Here is a 21,096-nt window from a genome sequence, read left to right as displayed (position 1 = left end):
ATTTCACTGCTATGTAAGCAGAGAACAATTATTCAACTGGTGATCTTGATAAGAGCTCAGCCCCGCACATATGCTGTGTATCCTGTACTAGACTTTCCAGAATTTTTGTAGAGGGGGTGGGGGGTAAGGCCACTGATAAGAGTTGAAAGTTGAAACAGTAACAATACTAATTATAATTATTATGGTTATTATGTTATCTTACAATAATAACTATTATAAACTAATAAATATAAACCAATTTTATTCTATATTACTGATATTATTATTATTATATCCCTGGAAAGATTCTTCTACTCGATCCACCAAATAGCACAACTGTTTTTCATATTTTTTTTAAAAATTCATAAATCCAGTTTACTAAAATGCATAGCTATTCTATTTTGTTACTAACATTTACACACAAATGTTAGGGGGAAATGTTAGTCGTGAAGTGTGTGACCTCACATATATAACTCTAATTTTTGAAAACTATTAGGTACTCTTTGAATTAAATGGTAAAATATGAAAACATAGCCTGGTTCCTATATTGTATGCTATTTTTTTTTTCGATCTAACTCAGCTTATACTTTGATTATTCTGTTCAAATACTGACTAATTGAACCTTTTTTTAAAAAAAATATTGAAATAAACGACATCAATTTCCTGGAAGGGTGTCGATGGATCGGTTCGACCCCCCAGAGTCCATATTCAAAGAATCCTCTTGTGGGAAACTTCATGGTGTTTTATCATGAGCTTCCTTGCATACTTCACATAACACCACATTTCTTTCATCGCAAAAAAAGCCACAGATGTTTACCCTGCGATTAATTTTGAAAAGTTCTACTACGAGCATTCTTTGTATCCCGTTCTAAAATAACCACCTCCTGATTTACTTGAAGACTAACTTGGTAAATCAGCAATAGCCGATTTTAAATCTGTTGTATCGGAACACTGGGCGAGAGTATCCAATTTCATCCATGATAAATAAGAAAACTACAACTACATTAGACCAACGTTCACGCAAATCCAAACTCATTCAAGTGAATTTTTCCTTGTGAGTTGTGTTTGGTTATCTCCACTCCTCCCTTCCCTCACCCAAGAAAATCGACACTGACGCCCCACCACCCGAGAGATCAACTCTGCCGACAGTCTGGCTTCTCGAAAAAGACAAACATAAGCCACCTGTCTCGCGGTAGGAGATACGAATAAAGTGTGCACCAACTTATTTTTATTTTAAAAATCTGTTACTGATTTCTAGGGCTCGGAACTTGAAGACCTATAAATTGCCAAAAAAAGACCTATAAAAAGACCTAAAAATATAAAAAAAGACCCTAAAAACGGAAAAAAGGACGTATAAATGTGATCCAAATTAATTAATAACTTCAGTTTTAATTAGGCTACACATTTAATGAATAAAAAAAATAAAAAATTCTGGTGGTATGGAACACACAGTGCGAGAAAACTATATGAATGAAATGCATCTTCTTTCAGACATTATATATTTTTTAGATTAACATAATTTGAAGAATCATATTTGAAGAATCATATTTGGCCTAACCAATTTCTTTCTTTCTTTTTTTATTTCTTTACTACAGAAAGGATGTTTAAGAGGTGATGAACTCATGATGATTCGAATTGAGAATGGGCAGTAAAAACGTAGTCGAAAGAAAGTGAAGTTGCAAAAGAAAGCCGTTAAGACCAAAAAAAAAGCTAAAAAAAGACCAATAAGCCAAAAAACGTCGAAAAAGGCAAAAAAGGACAAATAAAACCCACCTTTTTCTGGCCTACAATGACCCGTAATGAACATATATTATGTTGGGCCTCGTCTTCGGACACTAGGAAAAAAAAGGAATTTTTCCTCAACTTCCCAGCCATACTGATTTCAATAAGAAATCCACAAATATATATCACATACACACAGCAATTTACAACAATAATAATAACAATAATAACACGACAAATTATTGGGTGGGCTCGGGCCCCACTGTCTCATGTACGTTGGCGCCCACTGCCATAATATTAAGCATACAGTTTGTTTCTTCGGGATAAATAAGGTTTGTTCCACTTTTCCTGACAGTGAAAATAGATAGTTCCATCCATTGCACACAAGATTGCTGTGTATGCACTATTTGAGTATTTACAAATAGATTACGTCACCGTCTTAATCAGGGGCATTCCACAAAAAAGTGATCCTACTTCACGTAAATAGCACAGTTAATCAATCTAGAAATTATTATTATTATTTTTAATTGCAGTAAGATTTAAATGTTTGTGAATGCATATAATTTACACATTTCAGCAACAAAAATTTGATTTTTAAATATTTTTATTTAGCGTCGCCTTTCTGCCAGTTTTGGCTAATCGCAACGATGAGGCACTTTGCGCTAACCACTCCCCCTACGGAAGACGGCATCAACAAAATTTATTAGCATCTGTAGCTAATTCACAGACAAATTAAGTCAAACCTTGCTACAGTTTCAAAGCGTCGACATTTTCGTTAATGCTTTTCATGCATTCAAGCTATGCCATCATACTCAAGTATTTATTTATTTTATTATTTGCTAGCAGGCACCACATAGTACTTCACAATTCTATGAAATCACTTCATTACGAATCTTTCGATCCAATCGCGTGTCTAGAACCTTACATTTTGTTTGCGAAAGTCACACTCGTAACGCTGGAATCATAACTTTCGTTTAGATATCACGTGACCCACCCTCTATTTTTTCTTCTCAAGCACAAGATTCAGTTGGATTTGTAAGTATGTGATGGGTTTAATTTTACTAATACCTTCTGTAACAGTGCGCCATTTATACACGACTTTAACAATATGGTATCACCAACAGTATATAAGATATAATCTCACCTCACTACTTCTCTTCTGGTTCAAAGCAACCAACATATATTTTTTACTCGTACTTACCTAATGCGTCATGGCCGATGAGAATAGAAGAACAAGCGTCACTTCAATAATTCCTTTTCTGACGTTTATGTAATACCAGTTGTTTCGATCGAGTTGATTCGATTTTGTATTTTGCACAATTCACAGTAGCAAGACAAGAAACAAATAACAGCTTATAGTCAGGACACTAATTTTCCAGAACATTTTAATCTAAAGGATTTGAAGCTGTAAAGACATCTCCCGGAATTTTATTCTTTAAAGTTGGCAAGCCTAATTGGAGATTCTGTACATAACATTGTTCTTCCATATTTCAGGCGGTGGATTTCGATATCTCAAGGTACGAGCATGTGGCGGCATTCTTCGAAAGAGCTAAGGAGAACATCGACGCTTTTGATGAAATCAATCAACCCGGTATTGATGGTTTGAAGGAGATGTATCAAAAGGCAATCCAACCAGCCGAAGATGAAAGCTAGATCATAACTGATTCTGTAAATATTCCAAGAAGAAAGAGTTAAACACTGTGTGCATTGTTGCATACAACAATAACGGGCAAGAATTGTTTTTGCAGTCTCCTGATCGAAAGCCATCTGGTGACATTCAGTAACTATAGAGGAATTCTCAATTTGGATATTTCTTTAACTATTTTTTCGCTGCAAGGATATCATTTACTAAAGTTGAGACTTCTTCAGCAATACTTTTCATTTTCATACTGGGTATGTTCAATATATCAACACAGATCTCCAAGTTGAACTAAAAGTAATTATGAAAGCTTTATTTCATGATGCATGAAGAAGTACAAAAGGAAGACGGTGCAAAGAAAATTCAATTCGATCATTTTATAATGGTTATACTCTCATAGTAATTTACTGTCGCTGTACATAAGTTTCACATTTATGTTTATTAATAAATATGTACTGATGAGATGAGATGAGATTATTGTCAGCCAAAGACAAGTATGCTATAATCCATGATTATTCTCACAGTCCTTCAAATATCACAACAATAGCGATTCGTTCGTATGTATATTTTCTTACAAAAATTAATATGAAAAGTGCTTATGAAATTGTGGCAATATAGCTCCTTGTAGCATCTCAAAATGTTCTCTTCAAAATGTTGGCTCAACACTGAAACAAGGAAGAAGTGAAATTATAATATTCAAACAGCATTCTAACTACGAACGTTCCAGTATATATAAAAGGTATTCCCATAATCAACCAGCAATATTAGCATGTGCTAGCATAATCATAAAATAAAAATGAGAAAGAAGAAAGGAAACCTACATAAGCTTGTAATTGTGTTTCGGAAGATCATTGTAAGCTCAAACAAGTTTGTTCAGTTCGTTCAAACTTGCATGTCAATCGCAAATTCATATTGTCCAAAACAAGTACTGTTCTTATTTTTTAATAACAAACAAAAAATATTTTTCATGAACCAGAAAAGCTGATCAGGAGATTGCCAAATTGCAAGTTGATGAATAATTTTGTCTGTTGGTGCAAATTTTACATGGGTTGTAGATTGAATACTACTAAGTACGTATGAAGGTGAATGGTAAATTTGCAGCCTTTCACGATTTCCGTCCAATACTGTAGGCCTTATTTGCACACCTGATGCCCAACACTTGTTGTTAAACAACACGTTTTAGAAATAATATTGTAGTTTCTGCAGCCGCATTTTATTTATTTAATTGAACAGTATATTTTGCGTATTTGAAGTCCACAGCGTGATGATTGAACACATAGATCATCTCCCTTAAGTCCTTGAAAAATAAGTCAATTATATGTTTCCATTTTTAAATACAATTACGAATTAGTATTACAAAATTAAAGAAAGCATAGTGTCAAACGTAATAGGCTATGTATCCTTCAGAATTTTTTACGAACAGATATAGCACACTAAACTTAATTCTGTAGAAGTCCATTGTAAATCTTTAGTGTGAAGACGATTCTACTGGTACTGTGCTCTTTGTTACTGCATATAAGGCCGTATATAAGAGGAGGGTTTAACAATACCTACAATACAATACCTCTCCAACTAGTTTGCACTAATTGTGTAATAAAATAAAAACATCTCAACGTTTTTCAAAACACTACATCGGTTGAAAAGATGTTGAAAGTTCAATAAATATCTCACAGAAAACAGCATACTCACACACCCAAATACGTCTTTGTCAACAACAAAAAACTTCTTTAACAAAGTTAATTGGAAAAGCAACATTTTTATGATTAATATAATTTATGTATGTCAAGCTTGTAATTGTTTGGAGAGAAAACTTTATTGGTTATAATTTAAAATTGATTATTAATAAATGAATAGTAACAATTAAACTATGACTATTAAAGTTGTACCGTCCTTGCGTTAAAATCAGTTAAACCTCATCCATTATTTCTCTATATATACGGCCATGACTGCTATAATATACGTGGTATATTGAACTTACGAAGTTGCCACTAAATGTCAAGAATCAGTACCGATTTAATTTTGTAAAAAAAAAGTAAAAGCATGCTAAAAACAAGTGTACACAATTTCTTTGAAAATTCGGTGTCGAATTCTTACTTTAAGTTCTTACAATATAATTTCATATTATCTTATTTGACAATGGAATTTTAAATTAACGTGAAGTGTAAGGGAGTTCTAAGTAAGAAAATGGTCCATATAATGTTTACGTCATCACTATATTGGTTTAATAATTTTTTTTAGGGTAAATGCACAATATACCCATCTCTTGTTTTTTCGATGCTAATATTGACTACCATGCCTCAATAAGGAGTTCTGTGTGTAACTTAGTGTTCAATGAAGTAAAACTTTATTTACTAATTGCTTTGACTTTCTATAGCAACACTCAAGTCTTTGTTTGACCTTGATATTTAGTGATATTTATGTGCTCGGATGAAACCTGCTCATTCTTCTTCCAAAGGAATAATTTAGTGAAGAATAACTGCTATGTTGTGTTTGAGCTTATAAGATTTGTATTGATAGAATAAAATGTTCAAAGAGTGCCTTATTTTTATTAATATTTCGCCAGGTCTTTAATAATTTACTACGTGGGTGAGTAAAGGTTCTGATCTTTCACTATAGCCGAGGTTGAGAATGTGTGGGTCCATACCCCCATCAGTGGCGTACGCAAGGGTGGGTTACGGGTTTAACCCATCCTTGAGTTTGTGAAATATTACGAAAAATGCTAAGGGTAAAAATGAAAAACTAAATATGCTGACCAAGGCAGTAATTTATTTTATTAAAAACATAAACTAAAACGTAACGTTTCAACCTTCTGGCAAGGTCTTCTTCAGACTCTGTATCAAGTACAAAAGTAACAATGAAAAACTAAATATGCTGACCAAGGCAGTAATTTATTTTATTAAAAACATAAACTAAAACGTAACGTTTCAACCTTCTAGCAAGGTCTTCATCAGACTCTGTATCAAGTACAAAAGCTACACAAAAAGGGCATTATATACAACCTTAGTGACAATGAAGTTCGACCAGTCACAAATATAGGAGTGCGTTGTGAAAGAAGGAGAACACATGCATATGCTGAACATATTTTATTCAGCAGGCTACATGGAACAAAGGAAAACATAAATTTCCGCTGCAACGCAGCAATGTATGGTGTCCACACAAAATAAAACATTTTCGTCCATCTACACGTGACATTGAAGTTCGACCACTGTTAGAGGGGATCCTGTTTACCATGGTGTGACGCCGCCCCGTCGGCGAATAACTGTGGCAATGCATCGGGGCATGCTGCGGACGAGTCGTTCAAGGTATTCCACATCGATGCGGTGCCATTCCTCCTGCAGGCAGGCGATAAGAGCAGCCACTGTCGTGGGTCCCCTCTGTTGCACACGTCGCTTAAGAACACGCCACACATTCTCAATGGGCGAGAGGTCGGGACTCGATGGTGGCCATGGCAGAGTTCGCACGTGATGGCGAGTCAACCATTCTCTTGTCAGCAGCGCTGTATGAGGCCTGGCATTGTCGTGTTGAAAGATGAGACGCCGCCTGTGGAACAGGTCCCTTCGCACTGTGGGAAGATGCCGCTCCAGTATGCGTGTATAGGCGTGTGCATTCACAATGCCCTTACAGACGTGTAGTGGGCCAACCCCAGATGCCGTCATGCATCCCCATACCATCACTGACGCAGGTTTCTGTACCCGACGTGCATAACATTTTGCTCCATTCTGTTCCTCCTTCCGACAAATGATTGGTTTCCGTATTTTCCCGTACACAACATAGAAAATGGATTCATCCGTCCACAAAACCCTGTTCCACTGCCGAAATGTCCATCCCCGGTACATTCGTGCCCACCGTAGTCGATTGCCTTTGTTTAACATGGAAAGGAAGGGTTTACGTTTCGCCTTGTACACTCGGTAACCGCATCGCTGTAGGTAACGGCGAATGGTTCTGGTTGACACTTCAATGTGAAAGCGTTCTCGAGTCCACAGTCGTAATTCGGCCACAGAAACATGATTGTTGGTCTGGATATAGCGCCTAAATATCCGTAGGTCACGCACGCTCAGCAGGCGTTTTCGACCGGGGGCCTTACCTGGCTCTGTAGTACCCGTATTTTGGTAGTGTTTGATAATGCAGTGGACGGTTGACTTGGGTAAGTTCAGTTGGCGCCCTATTTCCCGTTCACTGAGTCCATCCCGTTGCAACTCCACCACTCTTCTCCTCACGGTGTTGTCAATAGGTTTGCCCCTAGCCATGGTGATGATGCACTGCGGTTCCTCGGTGCACAGCACGCACTTATATACTGCGGACTCCCTTATCGTGTCCGTGACGTCATGCTTCCGTCGAATGCGCCACTATCTGGAATTTTCTGTATGGGTCTGGTGCCTGGTCGAAGTTCAATGTCACGCGTATAGTTCCCCGTTTTCTTTCTTTACGTGACCTTGGGTGCAACATGCTGGGATCACGATTCTTGCCTGCTCGCGCGCCTCCTCTTACACACATGCGTCACTTCTGCGGGTCACCCATTCCACCGCCTATGCCTCTGTGCATTTAATCACGTATTCCTTTCTGGTCGAACTTCATTGTCACCAAGGTTGTATATACACAAACATTACTCCCTCCAGACTATTAGAAAGTTGTTAGGAACTTTCTAGAAGGTGGCTTTCACTTTCCAAGTGTACTTTCACCTAAAAGGCAAAACATAATTACTTTCATATAGATATGCAAAGTGCTTAGGAAAGCGGGAATTAAAACTTACAGGAAGGGAGGGAGAAGCATCTTAGGAATAGCGAAGAATGCAAGCAAGAAAAAGGAGAACAGAGAAGAGGAAGAGGAAGGGATTATCTACGAAGTGAAATGTAAAGAATGTCAGAGTGTGTACATAGGAGAAACAAAAAAAAACGCTGAAAGACAGGTTGAAACAACATAGGGATGATGTACGACTTAAGAGAGAGAGAAATGCAATATTTAAACACACGAGAGAAACAGGACATGACAGAGAGTGGGATGAGGCTAAGCAGATAGGAAGGGAGAAGAGAATGTTAGTGAGAAAATGGAAGGAAGTCAAGGAAATAGATAAGAAAGGTGAAGAAGACACAATGAACTGGAATGGGGGACTGAAGTTAAACAAGGAATGGAAGAAGGTGTTAGAAAGAGTGTAAAGGACAAGTGAGAAAGAGGAGAGGAGAAGGGAGAAAATGAAGGAAAAAGAGCGTGAGATATTCTATATGAATATCTCTTCACATTCTATATGAAAGTAATTATGTTTAGCCTTATAGGTGAAAGTACAGTTGGAAAGTGAAAGCCACCTGCTAGAAAGTTCCAAACAACTTTCTAATAGTCTGGAGAGAGTAATGTTTGTGTATATATAATGCCCTTTTTGTGTAACTTTTGTACTTGATACAGAGTCTGATGAAGACCTTGCTAGAAGGTTGAAACGTTACGTTTTAGTTTATGTTTTTAATAAAATAAATTACTGCCTTGGTCAGCATATTTAGTTTTTCATAATCATGGAAACAAGGCTTAATGGTGTTATAAGGGGAAAAAAATTAAATGGCCAATTTATCACAGAAAAAGTTCTAGGACAATACTATTATTATTACTACTACTACTAATAATAATAATAATTTGAATTATTATTTCCATGCAGCACGGAGAAAAGCACAGCATTCCAAACACGCGTCTTCCAGAGTGAATGGCTTGAAAATTAACATGAATTCTTGAAAGTAAAATATGAGGGCTACTATGATTTAAAAGAGAGAAAAGTTGTTTTGTATCTCAGTTGCAACAATCTTCAATACACTGGCGTACACAGGATTTTATTTTTCGGGCTGGAATAGTAAATATGGAAAGCACATGGTTTCGTTTTGGAGGGCAAGATGCATAATAAAATATTTCGTATTTTGTGAGCTTTTCAGTCTATTAAAATTGTATTCAAAGACAAAAAATGGTAATCGGGACTCACTTTAAATGAGGTTTTGCATTTACGCATTTTGATTTTTTAGTTCTTAACGGATTTTTATTTGAAAATTTTGATTTTCTCAAAATTTCGGTAGGGGCTGTAACCCCATCGGCCATCCCTCTACGTACGCCAGTGTTCAATGAACATGTATTTTTTTTGTGTGTGAACAATGAGAATTAACTAAAGAAAGTTCTTGGCGGCTAATGTTAAACAATTGCTAGGCGGACAAGAATAAAGTCACGAGTCCGCCTTCCCATTGTTTACCGCAGCACGTTTGAATGTCTCTCTTTAAAAATGTCTCATCTTGTTGGCTAGACAATTATTCAAACGACAATATGCTTAACTATTGCAAAATGTTTTGTTGGTAAGAATAGTGAGACAATCCAGATGTGAATTATCGGGGACATTTATGCAGAGAAGAAGCCGGAAAAATTCCAACCAAGTCCGGGAATTGAACAATGACCTCCCGCGTGGTTGTCAGACGTTCAACCGACCAGACCACCGCAGCTCCTTGGATGATTTCCACATACTTTCAATATTTCAATTTATTTTAATATATTTTCTTGTTTGTATGGATTTTCTTCACACTTAAAATGTCTCACCTCGTTGACCACACAATTATTTCGTAACAAAGATACAAAAAAATACTCCCAGAATTTGATAAAAATCGAATGACTAGAAAGTAATTTCGTCCTATTGCTTTCATAAATACTATATTTATGTAGATCTCTACTACTTAATAGTAGTAGTGGTATTAGTAGGATTATTAGTAGTAATTTAGCTAATAAATTATAAGTATTATTAATTAATTATGAGTATTATTATTTAATTAAAGTATAAAAAACAATGGTAATGTAAATTTGGAGAAAGTTTTAGAAATAACCCCCCCTGATAAAATCCTGCGTACGCTACTGACCCCCATACACCTTACGCGCCTTCAGTTTCTTTCCGTGTATGCTACTGACTAAATTTTCAGTGTTTTCGAAACGCATGTTTTGGAAACACTGCAGCCACAGCCTTCTAGAAATTTCTTTTTAAAAAGGATGTTTACATTCAGGTGGAGTGTGAATTATCTTTGTTGAGTTACAAAGAAGTGCAAATACTCAAATAACACTTCGAGCCAGCCCTGTGTATTTTCCTTGGGGCAAGACCTGATCCAACACTGTTAAATTGCTAAGTCCTGAGTTACCAAGTCTTGGTCGAAACTGTTGATAAAAAAATAGATAAAGAGAATAATGAGCTCGGGCTCCTTTCAGAAGGTCTATATTGTTGAACTGCCTAAAGGTCTCCTTCTCTGTCCACAATATATACGAGGGTTGTTCAAAAAGTACCTAAACCAGTAGCGTACATTTGATTTTATTTGGAGACTTGAACCTGGAGACCTAATCAGGGTTGTGCAATTAGGTGTAAAAAAAGGGTTTACTACATGACACGTAAATTACGCGTAGAAAACGCGTATAAAACGTAAAGTACGTAAAAAAAACTAGAATCAAACATCAACATTAAGAGAAAACCTGGTTTTTGCGATGGTTATTGTTATGTATGGCAGTTGGCAGTGGCAGAAAACAAAAAAAGGGTTTTAAAAAAACTTTCCTTCCGAATTTGTGTGCTCTTATATTAGAATTTTTCAAACTGCCATATTCACATTCACATCATAATTAGCCTGTGCAAGTGTACAATACGCATGAAAAAGATATTTGAAGCTGTTACAAAACTTTGAAATCCAATGCAAATAAATTGTCGATAATCGTTATGTCATAAATACAAGTACTAGTGCAAGACATACACTTCGCAACATCTTATTTGACCGCCCTGAAAAATTTCAAAGTCCGGAATTCGTAAATTTGGCAGCATAGCGCTTCAGAGCCAACTAAGAGTAGCCAACTTTGCAACATTTCTTCTTGCTGAATGAAAACGCTCTTGTGATTTTTTTTGTTCATTCTTTCACATTCCATAAAGTAAAGATACCCTAAAGCAGTAATAAAATATATGAGTAGACAAAAAAATGTTAAGTAGAAATACGAATGTGGAAAATATTTCAAGATTCTTCGTTCTGAATTTGAAAATAGGAAAATGTATGTGCATTGTGAAACACTGAACAGATTCTCATCCACCTGGAAAGAATTGCGGTCACATCTGAATGCAAGAAGGCAAATTTATGATGATTTTATGCGAAATGTTTAGTAAAGATACTTTGCAACACCACACGATTCTGCAAAGTGTGTCTTTTCCTTGGTTCTTGCCGAAAAATGGTTCGAAACTCCGGCACAATATTGCTTCAACTGAGATTAACGTGTTTTACTGAGCTTTCTGTTAGCAATCGCCTGGAGTAGTTGGTTAGATAACAACACTTTCGCTTTTTTTTTACTGTTTTCGTCAAGATCGAAACATCGTAGGTTCAAATCCCACCCTTTCCTTATTATTTTTTTCCTTTTTTTTTACCGAGTACGAAGTGTTCTAATAACGTAATATAATATTATATGATATTACTGTAAATATTTATGCGATGCATGCTCAGTAGCGGCGATTGGGTTTCAAAACTGATGGGGCAAGGTGGGGGAGGGGGAGGGCAAGGACAGTTTCTTTCCCTTGGTAGATAATGTTTAACAGAGTGCTGGGTCATCTGCCCCTCCACACTCCATAATCGTCGCCACTGTGCATGCCTCAAGTAATGCTTCTACTAATGTTTTTAATCTTTCAGTGATTGGCAGGATTTTAGGAAATACTTTTCCTTTCATTCAGCTGTTATAAGTTAACACATATTAAGAACTTACATGTCAACTTTCTGCATCCGGAAATGCTGGACATAAACCGCATAAATATCAACGGAAATATCCAAGAAACGTAGATAAGCATTCTTGTCCAAAGCCGTTTACTTCCCGAAAAATATTTTGCAAAAAAAGTAGGTTTGAACAACCCATGATCTTCCATTCCATAAGCAAATGATCCCCCTACACCACACGGTTCACGTTATTTTATGCGCTCGGTTCTGATCCCACTTTAAACTGTAGGTCCAGTCCCGATTAGCCTTACTATGCATAAAGTTGACTTAAAACACCAAATCAAACAATTCATCTCCTTTCAGAGTGGGCCTTCTATGATACTGTAGTCTGCCAGCATCCGAAAATACAGTTCTGTTTCGCGTATACCAGAGTGTAATTGCATTTAATATTGTGACTAATTTTACTTTAAAACTACCGTATTTTCGTTTGATGGTGGATTTGCTAAAAGGACCATGTCAAGAAATCTAAATATGTAAGTTTTATTAGTAAAAGCATTTAAAATGCACGAAACAACAGGGGACGAGAAAAATAAACCTCAAAAATAAGTAAAAATGCAACAAAAACTGTTAAAAATACTGACAAATAAACTAAAAGCCAAAAAAGGCCGAAAAATGCAAAAAACAAAATGTAAAATAGAAAGTGTTTTCCGGCTCTAACTGAAGGGAAACGGACATGATATCAGGTTTAGCATTGTTCTTAAGGGTCAGAAAAAAAGTAGATTTTTCATCAACTTCCGGACCCTAATTAGTAATTATGACCATTGAAAAGGTTGGAGGTAGCTTACTTAAAATTCTCTTTCTGAGGGATCGTATTGTCCCATATCTCCACTTTATAATACAGAAAAAAAATCAAGTTCATATTTCGAAAATGACTTGGAGTTTTCCACCACGAAAATATGTTTTTCATGGTTTGAAGTTCGTTAGTATTATCTTTCAAGGTTTCCATTGTTTTAATTTCAAACATATTTTATATTTCATACCTTGAATATCCATTTCCTCTCTCTTTCCATACAGTCTTTGGAAAAAAGCTGAAGTTTCTTGTCAAACGGGGTCTGGTTCAAATTACTCCTTTTTGCTCTCCTGTTCCTACTTTAAACAAACAACAACATACTTCGTAACTAAACGATTTCTTGTTCAAAACATGGAATTTTTACACAATTTACAAAATATGACAAAACGCCAATAGACATGTTCATCATTTTTCCCTTTCAGCGATTCTCGATTTTATCTGAATTCGTTTCCTCATGAAAATTGCCATGAGGAAATTATAGAAATGACATTATGTGTGAATTGGTTTCTTCAAACTGGTAGCAAATTTTAACATGAGCTATCTGGAGAAGAGGTAGCGTGCTTGATATTCACGAGGAAGGTCGTAGGTTCGATTCTCCACCTAGGCAGGATTTTTTTCAGGAGTATATCGGTGGGTGTAAAGTTTATGCACCGTGCTAAGAAGTTAACGGTCTCTGTATTTTCCTACACGAGAGGAAAGGAAATAGTAAGAGAAAGTTATTTCGATGATAGGAGGAAGCCACATGCCACGTGGAATGAGCAGAATCAAGTTACATACAGCTAAGTCTGTAATGGTGGTTTCGAACATTGCAAAGTTAGTGCGGAAAGTTTGTTATATCTGATACTCGTACTTTCTGTTCAAAGAAGACAAACATTTTAGATACAAAGCCGTGAGGAATTAATGATCATTATGAGGTTTTGAATTTTTTGTTTGTCACTCACTATACCTAGGTATAAACACTTATTAGTAGTTTCTTATCGAATCGGCCTCCGTCGCAATAACAATTTACTTATGTTAATTAACTATTTACTATTAGTTTTAGACGCATGGTAAGATGGTGGTGAGGGGATTGAAAACAGTCATTACGAAGGAACGGACATACAATTACCAATCTTAGCAATTTGAACTCATTAAACGCTCTCCTTCGTTACAGTACTGCACAATTTACTTAACAAAACTGTATATCTTTTGTTTAGTATATCGAAATCAAATAATCAATATTTTAGGTGTCAGTGAAGAACAAACAATACATAACTTAAATAACATTACATTTTGCATCCTGAATACATATATGTGATTTGTGAATGAATCATGATGTGTGTGTTAACACAACATATGAACAATAACTAAAAAGAAAAGTTTTAACTTTAAATCCTGGAAATCTCCCACTTCTATGGGGAAATATGCGCAGAAGGGACGTCTCTCAAATGTGCATCGGATTCATTTTTTAAATATTCTAATATCAACGGTATCTGTTCAGCAAACAAAAAAAAAATAAAAAAGAAAGAGGAGAGGGTGGGATTTGAACCAGCGACCTTTCACGCCTGACGAAAAATAAGAATAGCAGCGCCTCACCAACTACTCTACGTTAACTTAATAACGTATACCCTTAAAAACATGTTGACGTTTATGAAGACTCCCACTTTCCTGTGTTTCAAGCACATTTTCTAGACAAGTCGTGTAAAATATATGTTTTTGAGAACTGTTCGATATTATGCAAGGTATTGTAAATAAAATGTCGCATAAAATCCTCACAAATTTGCTTCTATCTGCACAAACTTGATGGCAATTTCCTCCAGGTGCAGAAATACTCTATTCAGTGTTTCAAACCCCCAAAATTTCAAGTCGAGCAAGCAGAATCGTAAATATCCCTCAAAGGTTCTTTTTACAATTTATTATTTCTGTTTGATTGTGTATTATACGTAATAGCGGTTTGTAGTTTCTAAGTTCATGGAAAGTGTTAAATTGACAACCTATCACCGCAGCGTTTTTCGTCTAGTGGAAGGACCTACTCAAAGTTGGCTACTCTCACCTGGAGCCGAAGTGCAATGTTGCTAAGTTTACGATTTCTGGACTTAGAATTCTTTCCGGGCGGTCAAATAAGATGTTGCGAAGTGTACATATCAATAAGTTTCTCAATTTTTAAAAATATGTTAGTGAGGGTAAGGGCGTGAGGTGGCTGTATAAACAGTCTTCAGGAAATAATGATTTTGTGCTGAAATATGTAAGAAAATTAAAGTTTAAAATTTAATATAATTAATGCAGTTTTTATATTACTATTTTACGAAAGAAAATTAGTTTTTTTACATTTGGGTTTTTACGCTAAGAAAATTACACCTAATTTACGTATAAAATGTAATTAGTAAATCACGTTGCCAGCTCTTGACTGAATCGCCAACACTATATTAGATCTATATGTGTGTGTGAGCGTGGTGTATGTAACTATGTACATTAAAATTATAATAATAATGCTGCACCTTTATTTTGTAGCAAAGGAATGAACTTAAATGCATACCAGTGAACAGCCACACGTACCCAGTTTCATGGGTTCTTCGATGGCGTAATAGTAACACCGTCGACTTATAATCAATAGGTCCCGGATTCGATTCCTGGAGGTACATTGTGAGTGGTTCGGTTTTGGTTGAGATGGGTGGGGTCTCCCTGATGGCTTGGTTTGATTGGTTTGATTTTGTGTTTTAAGTCCACTTTGTGCACAGTAAGGCTAATCGGGACTGGAACTACAGTTTAAAGTGGGATCCGAACCAATATGTGCCTCCACCGGGTATCGAACACGGAACCACTTGATTACAAGGCGACGTTGATACAACTACGCCGTAGTTTATTAATGTTACTGTGGTACTTTTTTTAAAAAGTTTGAGTACATATTTGTGCTCAATAGTTAAGTTTCTTAATTTGTTGTAAATTTCACAGCGACAGTTGAATATGCCCACTTCCTGTTTTCTTATTGTCAGGGAAGTACTTTTACAATAGAATAGAATAGAAATAGAGCGAGGTTCAGCCTTGGGATGCTCTGCCCCCTAACTATAGTATTTAAGAGTTACAATACATATCTTTATAATACTAAAATCAAATACGAGTATATAACATAAATGAATTTGACATAAATGAAAAAAAATTAAGAGAATACAATGGCAGATACATTTACACACACACATACACATGTACATACGCCATCTCCAAATCGAGATGAAATGAAAATAACATACACACAATTTACATTTGCTGTGTCAGATAAGTGTTCGCAAAATACAGGTACCTGCTTGAATAACATCTTGCATTGTCTGTCATAAAATACCCTTTAGTCAGAATGTTATGGAATATAATCAACTTTCACAGCAAAAAATGTATCATTTTCACAGTGCTTTGAACAAAATACATATGAGTCATTCCATATGAAATCAACACAGCCCACAACCTGACCATCTCCGATTTTAATGAAATTTGGGGAGTTGAAACTATGAATGGAACTTGGTAACTATGAAAATTTTTAGTTTCGTGCGTCTTGTAATTGTTAAATTATTCAAGGTCAAAGTTAGCATAAATTGCCCTTTTTGAGCCCGCTTAGCTATACTAAACCTGCCGTAACTCCGACCCTATTTCGCCTAGGAAGATCAAATAAAGCTTATTGTACGGGGAATTGAACAAGCTTTCCACTTATATATAACAAACCTACCTTTGGATAAAAATATAATTTTGTCACGTGACCTTGACCTTTGATCTTGAATATCTCAAAACATGTCATCACCAAAAATCGTGAAAAAAATATATTTGGTCCCTCATACCATACTCTAAAACATACCAAAAAATCATTCTGGGACTGCAATGGGATCAGAAGATACAAAATAATATGTGTAACTATGTGATTGATAAAAGCCCCATTACATGAACTATGAAGAGTCAAATGTTCCTTAACACTCCCTACAAAATGTGAAGGAGTTATCCTGGGTATAATTGGTCATGAAAGAAATAGGTTAGGCACAGGGAGATCCCTAGCCGTGTGTGTCAAGCGCAGATCCGGCATATTGTTGACCGCCATATTGAATTCAACGCAAAAATTTCAAAGGAAAGGGGGTGATGTGATATACAGTATGTAACATTGTTATTCGTACACATAGAATTTCCGAGGAAAAAATGTCATATCTACTAGTAAATATAATCATTTTCATATGTACCTGGAAATTAATATTAATGAAGGTTTCAAAAACAAATGTCAATAAAAATGTGTGTTCAAAGTACATAAACAGAGCATATAATTTGTGTGAAAAGAGAAAAACACGCTGTTTCATGCAACATTGTTATTCGTACAGTCAAGAGTTTCAATCTTCTTCGCATACAGCGCCACCGCTATTCGGGCGATTTCGTGCAGTTTGCAACTTCGTAACAAGTTTGATCATGTAGGCGCGCTCCCCGTCAAGCTGAATGCTGGCGTAGGTATTGTTGTAGGCCTATCATCTATCTATCAGCGTGTTCGAAATGGGCAAGGTGAAGGAATTTAGTTCCGATCTGAAGGATGTTATTATAAAATTGGCCCTTAGAGGCTATTCGTTAAGAAAAAATTGGACAAACAGTCAATAAATCACACTCCACAGTTCAATACAAAGTAAACAAATTTAGCGGAAGATTCAACACAGAATGTGCCGAGAAAACCAAAAGAGAGACGGTTGAATAAACGTGATGAACGCTTTATTTTAAAAAGAGTGCGAGAAAACCCCCGACTAAGTGTTCCTCAGTTACGACCGTTAGTAGAAAATGTTGCTGGTAAGACGATGTCCGATCAAACTGTCCGACGTGCCTTGTGGAAGCATGGATATCATGGCAGAATACCACGAAAGAGGCCGTATGTAAATAAGGTGAATCGCAGAAATAGACTTTCATTCGCGAAAGAGCACATCCACAAGGACCAGGAATTTTGGGATAGTGTCATATGGTCAGACGAGTCCAAGATTAATATATACGGGTCAGATGGGATAAATAGGGTCTGGAGAAAATCAAATATAGACAATGATCACATTAACACAGATCCAACAGTTAAACACGGTGGTGGGTCATTAATGATTTGGGGCTGTATGTCGTCCAAAGGTGTAGGTACCATCCAGTTTATTGGTGGTATCATGGATGCATATGTCTAATTGGACATATCGAAGAACAATGTAAAGCAGAGTGCCCAAAAAATGGACATGTCGCCTATCTACAGATTCCAACAAGAGAATGACAGTAAGCATAAGGCGCGAGTTAATATGAATTGACTAATATGGAATGTGCCCAAACTACTACAAACACCAGCTCAAAGTCCAGACTTAAATCCCATTCAGCATTTATGGGCTATTTTGAAAAGGCGAGTCCATAAAGCAGGCGCCAAGTCCAAACAAGAGTTGAAAACTGTTGGGAAAGCCGAGTGGAATAAAATAAGCTCTGAAACATGTCGGAAACTGGTTAATTCTATGAAGAACAGGGGTGAAGCAGTACTTGAAGCCAAAGGATACGCATCAAAGTATTAGAACTGTCAGTCAATTTGCTCTGAATATACTTTTTTCTTTTATATTATTAAGTGTACGAATAGAAAAGTTGTACAAAAAATGGCATGTTTCTCTTTCAGTTTCATTTAATTTATTATTGTCATTGGTTATACAGAATGCGGGTAAGATTTTATGTTCCTAATGATATTAGTTATTGATTTGTAAAGAAACAATTTTGATAGAGTGTATTTACTTTCAGATATTAAAGCATTTTCTTTGAAAATCCGGGTGTACGAATAAGAATGTTACATACTGTATCAAATCAGGCTAGAATTTCACGAGAAATGAAGTGACGAAGGTTTATACAACATATATTTAACCAGCAAAAAGTTATACGCATATCTTTCACTTACGATATATGCACATTATAATGTTGTCAGTGTTCCTGTGAGCACACTCGTTGATGTCTCTCACACTCACATAGAACATTTGGCAATGTAGCAGGTGCAACAACATCGCAAGCAGCAACTATGCCTTCTCTCAGATGGTCAATATCACGGACATTTAGTGCATGCACCATTCTCTTCAAATGTTTCTGAAGGGAAAAGACCACGTAAGATGTTAGATCTGGGGAATACGCAGGCCTTTTAATAGATTCCTGTTTGCCCATCAATCTACCTAGAACTTTACCATGAAGAAATTGCCACAATGTCCATATAGTGTGGTCACTCTCTGTCCTGTTTCAAAACTCTGGAAAAGTGCCATATCCCGTAAGCAAGGATGAAAAACCTGTTCACTTAACAAATTCAAGAAGCCCTCACAATTTAAGGTTCCGTTGTTGAATATGGACCAACCATTCCAGTTCTCCATACACTATACCACATCATTAGCTTACCAGCAACAACCTTTCGGCTGGGCAAATCACAGGTATTGCATATTATTTTCATTAACTTCATCGTCAACATAAAAATTAGCCTCGTCACTGAAGAATTTTTCATTCCAAAGGAAGTGTCACGTAATTGTTTGAGATACTTTTTCCAATATTCTTCACTATTCAACTATTTGGTGAATGTCGCTGATTAAAATCATATGTAATGGTGCGTGTACTTATTTCTCTCCCGAGATGTCAGCGTGATCAGCGTGACACGTTAGGAGCATTCCAATGCTTTGTTTTTAACACCTCGAAAAGGAGAAAATTGTTACAAGCATGCAGTAATAACTTTTTGAAGTAACATGCGTCACTTCAGATCCAAGAAATGTAATATAAGCTTAGTTCAGCGCTCTCGTGTAAAATAAATACTTCTCCTATATGAAGAAATTAGAATGTAGAAATGCTCATGAATGTCGTCCCAGAGCAAGCTGTCCTTTTTCCCACAATTGACGCACGCGCAGTATGCACCGCATACGTTCACTAGACGCCTCTGGTATAATTCATGCGCCATTTTCGCCACTTATACCAAATTTCGAAATACGACTAAGGATTTTCGGTGTTGAAACGATTATGAAAACTTAAGTTGTCTACAAACGATGCAAGAGTTCCGTTTAGTATCACATAAAAACTAGAGGCAATAAACATAAATTAGTATAATTTTGAAATTCAACACCCTTAAATGAATGAATACTTAAAAATTTCAATGTAGAGCAAGTATAATTTCGTAAAATTTGGGGAAGAGGTCGGCCCCGGAGTGTCCATGCCTGGTGACATCAAAGTTCAAACGGACAAGGGAGCAAATGCCCCTTTGCCATTCAGTCCAGTACGCCCCTGGTGTGGCTTAATGGGGCTGTTCATTGCCAAACTTTTCCGGTGGCGGCGCCACCCCTGTTTTGTCCCTAAATAATTTCGTTCGTCATTTGGTTGCCCTAAGCTTTACATTGGAGTTCCAATGGGAAGGCTATTCAAAAGTTATTTTCAACGAATTTAAGAATTTCTCGTGTAAATCGATAATAAAAATTGGTTTAGCAAAGCTTTAAGATTATGTAGCCAGTCATAAGTTTCCGAAAATTACATTCTTCTAAATCTAAGGATTAATATATTAAAGCGCAACGGAATGGTTGCGAAAACGAGCTAAATATAGTATGTTTATGCACAAAGAGCACTAAACCTGACGTCATTTGGTCGTCTCTAGCTTCCATGTGTCGATAATACAAAAATTTAGATTTTTACACTATGCTTTTGTTTTTTTTGGTTGCGAGCATGCATGTGTAATTCAACGGCGGGAGTAGGAATGGAAGAAACTCCCAAAATTTTAAAGAAGAAATGTATTAAGTGCGTAAACGCATGATATATATTATTATACACTATGACTGGCATTATGGCCTATCCGATAATGTAATAGTAACGTATGTTTTCATTGTATTAAGCAGATATTCTCCCCTCGTATTTTCGTCCTTCTTTTTCTCGGTAACAACAATTTTAAAATTATAATTCCTGTAAATAAGATAGCCCCAGAGGTTGCGAGACATGAAACAGAAGAAAACATATTTTTTGTAATAACTATTCTTGACGATAAATGTGTGTATATAAAACAAAGGACCATATTTACTAGCTACGTGGAAAAGTATGATATCACGTGAAAAAAAATCAGTTATTAGAAACAACTGTAAAAATAAAAGTACAGTCGCGTGGAATTATTATGCATTATTCTTTACCGGATTCACAACAGAAGATCACTTAAATTGTGAAAATTGAAAGTGACGTAAACGAGTGCTGTGCAAATTTTAAGGCTCTTTTGAGTTCCGATATCTTTCCTGTTT

At 36.2% G+C, this 21,096-nt stretch overlaps 1 protein-coding gene across 1 annotated transcript in view; it reads left to right on the top strand.

Moving 5' to 3' along the window:
- The window catches only part of LOC146003828 (uncharacterized), a 110,243-nt gene that overhangs the window by 40,949 nt on the left and 48,198 nt on the right, over positions 1–21,096 (top strand). Inside the window, exon 6 of the mRNA XM_083142253.1 lies at positions 3,196–3,352. Within this exon, the coding sequence (XP_082998379.1) occupies positions 3,196–3,352 (157 nt within the window). The remainder of the gene's footprint in view (positions 1–3,195; positions 3,353–21,096) is intronic.

Source organism: Lepisma saccharinum, chromosome 20, assembly GCF_977018435.1.
Source record: "Lepisma saccharinum chromosome 20, izLepSacc3.1, whole genome shotgun sequence".
Classification (NCBI taxonomy): domain Eukaryota; kingdom Metazoa; phylum Arthropoda; class Insecta; order Zygentoma; family Lepismatidae; genus Lepisma; species Lepisma saccharinum.
Note: the sequence above shows the minus strand (reverse complement) of the source record. Positions and strands in the feature narration are given on the sequence as shown.